At 39.0% G+C, this 9,317-nt stretch overlaps 1 protein-coding gene across 1 annotated transcript in view; it reads right to left on the bottom strand.

Annotated features, from left to right (window-relative positions):
- LOC109234976 (equilibrative nucleotide transporter 8) overlaps positions 1-822 on the bottom strand; it is a 2,409-nt gene extending 1,587 nt beyond the window's left edge. The window contains exon 1 of the mRNA XM_019401004.1: positions 285-822. Within this exon, the coding sequence (XP_019256549.1) occupies positions 285-810 (526 nt within the window). The 5' untranslated portion in view covers positions 811-822. The remainder of the gene's footprint in view (positions 1-284) is intronic.

Here is a 9,317-nt window from a genome sequence, read left to right as displayed (position 1 = left end):
CCAGAAAAAAAAAGAAAAGAAACGGCAACCCAGTGCACTAAGGTCCCATTATACGCAGGGTCTAGGAAAGGATTGGACCACAAGAGTCTATTGTACGCAGCCTTACCCTGCATTTCTACAACAGAGGCTATTTTCACGGCTCGACCCCGTGACCTACTGGTCACATGGCAGGAACTTTGCCAATTACGCCAAGGGTCACCCTTTTCTAAAAGAAAATGTCAAATTCAAGATTTAAGCTTGAGCTAATATGCCCATTTTTGTAAGGAATTTCACAAGACTTGTACCTGAAGAAGCAGTTCCAGCAAAAATTGCCTGCATGTATTGTTTTGGTAATTTACCAGCAGAGCCATCCAAGCTTCCTCCAATTAAACCATCAGCTAAACCACATATAACAACTGATGCAACAATTACAAAATAGGCTGCATTTGATTCCACATTTGTACCATTTTGGTGCCAATTAGTCCACTCTATAATTGGAGTTACCATTAAAGAAAGAACAAACATTGAAAACCCAAGATTCAATCTCAATCTAAGGCTCAATGTTTGGCTCCATTTGGTCCAACTCAACATCAAAACAAGAATCAAGACAGAGGAAGTCATGTATGCAACAGAGAAAACCTTTTCAACATGTTTGGTTGGATAAAGATAGCCAAAATAATCAACTGCAGTAATCAAGGCATTCCAAGGCAGCAAATTGCCTGCACCTAACAAGAAATGGATTATATATGCAATTTTGTAAGTGTCCCTTGGCTCATTTTCATCCCTTATAAAAGATCCTCCCTTCTCCATTCCCTTGAGATTTTGCACCATGTTTCGATTCCACAGCTTGTGGAAAATGATCATGGTCCAGCATTTTATAAGTAGGCAACTAGCTAGACAAGTATCTAGTGACTTATCAATATGTAAGTACCTATGTTGCTCGGATACATGTATCTCGCACGAGTGTGTAGTGACGAAGCAAGAATTTTTATTAAGGGTGTCAAAATATAAATAATTAAATAAACCGGAAAAATCAAAAGAAGTCAACGTACAGTAAATATATAAAAAAAGAAACAATTTTATCTAGCAAAACCATGTAATTTTCCGGCGTGACACCCCTTAGTTGAGTGTGGATCTTCCACTGTGAGTGTGGATCTAGAGGTTGGATTCGTCATCACATAAATTTTAGGATTCGGGGATGCGAATGGACACATTTCCTGTTGAAAAATAACTAATAATTTTAACGTAATTTAACTCGGTGTTATTTAACTAATTAAGTGAATGATCAATCATTGTTGAGTCATTATATAGTCATGGTTTATTAGTTACTACTCTCTCCGGTCTATATTAAATGACTTATTGGCCTTTGGCACATCCATTAAAAAGATACTAACTCCTAGAGAAAAAAGGTATTTTGACTAAATTACTCTTAATTAAAATATGCATATTATTAACTTGACATGTTGGATATGTAAATAAGGGCAAATTTTGGAAAAATAAAGTTAGTTCCTTCTTGATTACGTAAAAGAAGACTTATTTTGGACCAAAGTAAAGAGGCCAAAAAGTCATTTATTATGGATCGGAAGGAGTACAGAACTTCATTGACCGATTTTGGAATACAACTTATATTTTTGAAGAATATGACACAAGTACGATAATATTTTTTGAGAATCCGAGCAGTATACAAAGGGAGTCCGGAACCAAAATGTAATCTTTTTGGACTCAAAATACTTAATTAGGTGAAAAAACATAGTTACCAAAATATGTAAAACGTGGTTCATTACTGCGTTTTATATAAAACGTGGTTTAATACCGTATTTTACATAAAATGCTTTTGATACCGCGTTTTACATGTTTTGTGAGCCCACCAATAACTCTTCTACGCTTAACTGACATAACAATAATTCAAAAATGTAAAATGTCCATTTAAACTGCATTTTACTTCCAAAAATTTGATTCCTCCTCCCCCCCCCCCCCCCCCCCGGGACTTGGCATTGCCTTATTTAAAGGCGTTAAGGGTTTTGAGAAAAATCATTCAGAAATACTCCAACTTCGTGATAAATTTTTCTTCTTGTTAAATTCTCAAGCTTTTTTCATAATGTCTGAAGAGCGAAAAGTAAGGGTTTTATTATATTGGAGGGGTGAGGTTGTGGTGGCGAATAACTCAGTGAGCTATAGTTTATCTCCACAGAGTCATGTTAAGTTGCCACTTACAATGGAGTACGATAGACTAGTATCGTTGTTATGCAATAAAATGAAGTTGAGCAAACGTTCGGTGAATCTTAAAATAACCGAAAGATATCCGTATTCTGTGACTCTGCAAGGGGTTGCTTGTTACGCTGAGTTTAACATCGAGGATGATGAAACTCTGAGAGTATTTTTGGGGACTCCAGATGAATACCGGGAACTTATTTTGATAAAAATATTGGGAATGTACGTGAAGGTTGAAGACATTCGCAATAATGATGTTGCGCAAAGCAGGGATAACCCTCAATCATCGGGTGGTTATTCTGGAGCAGTTTTAGCCCAATAGGTTCCGGCTGAAAGAGTTTGGCCGGATCTAAACTTATCTTCACGGGCGAACGAGGAGCGAGGAAATAATTTCTCTCCTACTTTACATAATCCACAAGACTACTGATAAACTTCAATTTTCCTTTGTGTTACGATGTTTATTTTTGTTGTACTGAATTTGTATTAACACTCATGTATTCCACAGGGGTACCATCCAGATATGAATTTTACGAGTTATGACCCCACGCCCAGTTGGAATATGCGTAGTTTTGGTGTGTTAGATCACGACGGTCCATTCGGGAGTCATCACCAATAGGATAATGTCCATCATGGAATATCAACACATTACGACTTGTAAGTGAAGTGATATAGCTATATTTAAAGTATTTATCAATTTGAGTAGCTTATTATTTTGTTGTTTATGCAGTAAAAACGAGCAACTTGATGGTCCTGACCTCACTCAGTTGCCCGTAGACGACGTATTTACTCGGGATTTGGCAGATGCGCAGAGTCAGGAAGATAATAGTGATTATAACAACAATGCCGATGAGTCTGGAGATGACACAACCTTCCATGACGAGGGTGATGATGAGGAGGAAGTGAATGTCGAACCTGAGCTGACAAGGGAGCATGCTCCACCTCCCGTTAGACCAAGAGTGTACGAGTCCCACGTGCCATTTCATTCAAGGCATATTCCCTGCCTTGATAATTTGTCAATTATGCTCGATGTGGATTCCCTCACAAGGGATCTTGACGAAATTCAGACAGCAATGTGTGATGAGTCTAGACCAACGGTGCTGGCAAAGGGCATGTTTTTTCCCGATAATTCTCGCCTAACTAGGGGTTGTAAAATGTACATCGTAAGAGAGTGTCGTGAGATGATAGTATGGGAGTCAAGTCCGGAGGTATAAAAGGTTGTTTGCCGTAGATGGTTTACGGGTTGTCACTGGATGTTGCGTGCGGCTGAGAAGGAAACAGGGTTGTGGAAAGTGGGTAAATATATTGGCACCCACAATTGTGAAATGGACACATTCAATGGGAATCACTTCAACTTGGATGTTGACTTGATTTCTCTTCAATTGATTCCACACATTGAAGTGTCCATTAGGTACAAGATCAAAGAGTGTATTACATCCATCCACCAGGAATATGGGTGTACTATTACCAAAAGAAAGGCATATCTCGGGCGCAAACGTGCATTTAAAATTATTTAAGGTGACTGGGATAAGTTATTTGCATCTCTACCCAGGTACATGGCCGCACTGAAACACTTTAACCGCGGGACTATTGTTGAATGGAAGCTTGAGCAGAGTGCAGGAATACCAGAATACATATTCAGATACGTGTTCTGGGCATTTAAACTAGCAAATGATGGTTTTGTGCATTGCCGTCCGATAATTTCCATAGATGGTACTCATGTCTATGGAAAGTATGATATTAAGCTGTTAATCACCGTTGTAGTAGATGACAATGAAAGCCAAGAGACGTGGACGCTATTTTTGAACCACTTGAAGCAGCACGTTGTCAAACAACATTCAGGTATTTGTCTAATATCTGATCGGCATGGTGGTATATTAAGTTCTGTAGAGCATTTGCCTGAATGGCAGGAACCCTATGCATACCACCGTTACTGTGTGAGGCACCTGAAGACCAATTTCCAGAAGAAATATCCCAACAAGGACTTGCATTTTAATGTGGATGGCTACAACTGATCACCAGCAGTGCAAATTCAGGAGGCGCATGGAATCGATCCGGCAGTTAGACGAAATAGCCTATAATTTGTTGATGCGACATGAGCTTCACAAGTGGACATTGCATGCTGATGGTGGAAGATGATGGGAAACTCCTGACTACAAATGTGTCGGAGTCTTTCAACGGGTTATTGAAGTCTGCACGTGGATTGCCTGTCACTGCCATGGTCCGGATGACATTCAAACAGATGGCGGAGAGGTTTGTTAAAAGGCATAGAGGTGCATCGGAATTGATGGAGAGGGGTGTTGAATTTATGCCAATACCGATGAAAAGATTTGAGAAATACAGGAGGCGAGAACTTTGGCATTCATTTTTACGGTATGAACACGACCGGGATGTTTTTGAAGTTCGCACTGCTATCCATCAACACCGGGAGAATAATATACATACCGTAAATAAAGCCAGCAGGTTGTGTTCATGTGGGAAATGGACCATCTACCACATGCCGTGCTCACATGCCATGAAGTGCTTTCAACATACAGGTTTAGGGGCAACCAACTATGTTGATAGGCAATACAGTGTTGCTTCATACTTAAACACATATAGTGGGCAGTTACAGCCAGTGGGTGCTGAGCATAATTATTGGCCGCCGGAACCATTTAAAATGCTGTGTAACAAGGACTATTTGCGCAAGCTACAACTGCAAAAGAGAACGCGTATACGGAACCAAATGGATGTTGGTGATACCGTTTATGCGCGTAAATATGGCATATGCTCGCAAACAGGACACGATTGTCATATATCTCCTTCAGCTAGTTTGGGTGGCGGTGGTAATCTTGCTCCTGGTGAAAGTTCATCTACTGTGCACAACTATCAAGGATACATGTAGTGTTTTGTTTTCGTAATGTTTTTGTAATATGAATGGGATTCCTGACGATAAGTCGAGTAACGCCGCGGTATCAGCCCATATAATCATGCTCAGTATCCAGCCGTCTAGGTGAAGGGGGGGGGGGGGGGAGGAATCAGATCAGATCGCCGGTCCCAAGTATCGATCTGCTTCTCTAGCCATGCCAAATATGCGTCGTCCACCCTGGTACGATCATCCCGCTGGTAATGTGTGGTCTGCCAGGTGGGCGGTGTCGGTACGAGCTGCGGCCTGCCAAACTGGCGAAGTACCAGCTCGGTGGCATGATACTCCACAATATCAAGGCAGATCAACGGGATGGAAGAGCCCCGCATAAGTTGTCCGGTCGAGCAATAACAGGGCAATCCAGCTATCAACGCGTCGCTGTATGGCATCCAGATGAACTATTAACTAAGAACAGAAAATGTCAGTATACGCAGCATGTGTTTGAAGCTATGACAAGTAAACTTAGATACACATTTACCTGTGCTTCTTCCAGCAAATCCAAGATATCTTTGCACAAGGAGAGATTATGCCGAGCCTCGTACTCGCGCGTATGTCCCCGCCGGAGAACCCACCTCCTAGCCAGAGGGAGCAATGGAGGTGGTACATCCGGATCTAATGGTGGTAGAGGTGGCTGCAACTGCAGGAACCGCTCCCAGGCCCAAACCTAACACAAAAAATTGACGTAAAATTTAAGATATATTTTTACTAGTTATGTTAAAATGAATAGAGTATTCGAATATGTTGTCACATGTAGTAGCGGCAAAAATCCAAAAACATCATGCTGGGTGCCCATGCTCGCCCGGCACATCTGCCTATACAAGTAGCCGAGAACAGCAGCACCCTAGCTATACTAGGGTAAATCATCTAGCAGCTCAAGATGATGAAGAAATCTCAAGCTGACTAGGTTCCCCGAAGTGTCCGGGAATAAGACCCCTCCAAACATAAGGAGTAGCAGCAACCTCATATACCGATCAACATGATAATCCGGTATATCGCCATCGATGTCAAGATGCAATGCCTCCAACCACTGTCGAATAGTCGTAAACAGAAAACGACTGGTCCCAGCCAGTACATTCTTGTCCTCTGGTCGGAAAGCAGTGAGCCGCTGCACCATGTCTAGGTACTGCACATGTATCATCTTTCTCATGCCAGGCGGCAGAACAACGGGGTGTCCATCAACGGGTAACCCATATAAAACCTCCACGTCCTGCAGTGTGATGGTGGCTCGCCAATGGGCAGGTCGAATATGTGCGTCTCCGGTCGTCACCGCTCTATCAGGGCCGTGGCCAAAGACCAATCGAGCTGCAGCCACCCAATCTCCAAAATCCTGTAGAAACTCGTTTCCCGCAGGCGTGTAACTACACGGGGATGGAGAACTCTTTCATGTAGAAAGTCCCACATGTCGTCCACTCTCCTGACGCGGAGAGTCTGGGTCAGTAACTCTCCCTCCCATATGTGGGAGGACCTATGATCGCCCTGTAACGATAGTAGCTCATTGCTGGAATGTCCGGGATGAATAGGCGGCACCTCCATGTGGTCTACTATAAATTAAACAACATTAACTACATGTTAGTTTTATAATTTGATATGTTTGTTTGTAAATTAAATAATTAAATATTCACATATGATTTCCAGGCTCGATATTTGCGGCCCAGTAGCACCAAGATATCCTAAATTCTTCTATGTGTTAGTTTTATTATTTTACATGTTAGTTTTATAATTTTATATGTTTGTTTGTAAATTAAATAATTAATTTTTAAAATTATACAATATTTAATAATTAAATATTCACATAAAGCTCGATATTTGCGGCCCAGTAGCACCAAGATATCCTGAATTCTTGTATGTGTTAGTTTTATTATAATTTTATATGTTATTTTGTAAATTAAATAATTAATTTTTATAATTAAATATTCACATATGGGTTCCAGGCTCGATATTTGCGGCTCAGTAGCACCAATTTATCTTGTATTCTTCTATGTGTTAGTTTTATTATTTTACATGATAGTTTTATAATTTTATATGTTTGTTTGTAAATTAAATAATTAATTTTTATAATTATACAATATTTAATTATTAAATATTAATATATGGGTTCTAGGCTCGATATTTGTGGCCCAGTAGCACCATTATATGTTGACTATAATTTGGACAGAGTTTGTGTTTGATCTATCAGTTATTTTTATGTATTTTTTAGTATAAGAGATACTTAAACTACAGGGAAACTGCGCTGAAAGACACTACATTATACTACGCTAAAAGGCACTATATTATACTACGCTAAAAGGTACTACATTTTACTACGCTAAAATGCATTACTTTTTACCACCCTATAAGGGCACTATATTACTAGTCTTTAAGCAAATAAATAATATAAACCAGATAAAACACAACAAATACATTTTAATCACAAAACATTCACAAAAATACATATAAAACAGTAATAATAATTTATTAACATTTTCATTAACAAATAATAACGATTTCGCAAATTTTACATATTCTTTTAGAACATTAATATCTTAGTCCGGATAAAAATAACATATACCAATTTAATCGCAAAAAAAAAAAAAAAATACAAAACAACATGCAACACATTAAAAAAAAACTAATATGCATTATTTATACGAGTTTCGACATAAACTAAATCGGAATACCTCGATTTATGTTTTTCGGAAAGTTGAAAAATTGAAAATCTGACTCCGAAACAAGCAACCCACAACAATAGAAGGTTTGGCTAGAATGTGGGACCAACTTTGATTAGTTTTTGTGGGACGGGTGGGGTCCACTCGATGATTTTATCGAGTTAATGAGGGGGGGGGGGGGTAGGGGAGGACCGGTAGAAGGTTTTTAAAAAGTGGGGGGGGGGGGGTGGGAGAGGTTATGTCCAAACGTGGGGAAAGGGAAGAGGACGATTACTTATATATGTGAAGGGCGGTTCATTACTGCGTTTTATATGAAATGCGTTAATGAACCGCGCTTTATATAGCCGTCTTATCAGCTTTCAGGTAAAACGCGATATTAAACCACGTTTTATATAAAACGCAGTAATGAACCACGTTTTACATATTTTGGTAACTAAGTTTTTTCCCACCTAATTAAGTATTTTGAGTCCAAAAAGACTACACTTCGGCTCCGGACTCTATACAAAGGTATTGTTTGCAAAAGAAGAATTAGGCATAACCATATAGTTTCACCTTTATGTCTTGTGAAAGGATGGTGTTGTCAAGATTTCAAATGCCAATTTGGCAATGGTCATTGGTTATGCAGCTTAGCTTCAGTACCATCACAGAATTAATCTTAGCTTCTTTATAGGGTACTGATCCCATGTCCCAACTTTGAGTTGACAAGGGTGCAAGCTGAACCACTGTGCTATAAGTTGAAGATTCCACTTAATTGGCATGGATTTGACTGATAAGGTTGAATTTTAGAATATGAAAGATGTCTTATTGTAACAGAATTATACCTTTGTGGGGACAAAAATGGATGGGTCCTATAATTTGAAGAACATTTTCCCAAATTAAAAGGATACTGCTGCACATGCTACCAATGTTGGATTGCACGGGTCACACGGGAATGATTTAAATTTCGTCGGAGGTTGATCCAAGATTTAAACTCGAAGAATCAACCTTTAAGTACTATGTTACATGTCGAAAATGTCGGGCTACGTTGAACATGTTACTTGGTTGCTACATCCAGTACTACTGCCCAAGGACGGATGTACCATTATAGGTACAAGTTCAATTGAAACTCATAACTTTCGATGCGCAACATAAATTTATGTGTAAGAATTCATTAAAATTATGTAATAAATAGTAAAAATGAACCCATATTTTAAAAATATAATATGTTTAACTCTAAAAACCTTAAAGGTTGAACTCATGGAGTTTAAATCTTGGACCCACCTTTGCTACTGCCTTTCACGGGTGATACCAAGTTATTTGTCTTATCTTCGACATTACCAATGTTGGTATACTATAGACAGTTTGTTGTTGCAAGTTACTCATAAGATAATGTAAAAAAAAAAAAAAAAAACTTTATAGGCATAATCAGTGTATATAGAAGTTAAACTCAAAATGAAGACTACTCTAATAATGTCTGTCTGGCATTTTCAAACTACGTTTTCTTTTCTATTATCTAAGAATGTCACATTGGTCCTTCTTGCAAAGTAAAACTGGATAGTTAGTTGCAGCTACTAATCATATCAGAGAGAATGGCCAATATA

This window comes from Nicotiana attenuata, chromosome 11 (genome assembly GCF_001879085.1).
Source record: "Nicotiana attenuata strain UT chromosome 11, NIATTr2, whole genome shotgun sequence".
Classification (NCBI taxonomy): domain Eukaryota; kingdom Viridiplantae; phylum Streptophyta; class Magnoliopsida; order Solanales; family Solanaceae; genus Nicotiana; species Nicotiana attenuata.
Note: the sequence above shows the minus strand (reverse complement) of the source record. Positions and strands in the feature narration are given on the sequence as shown.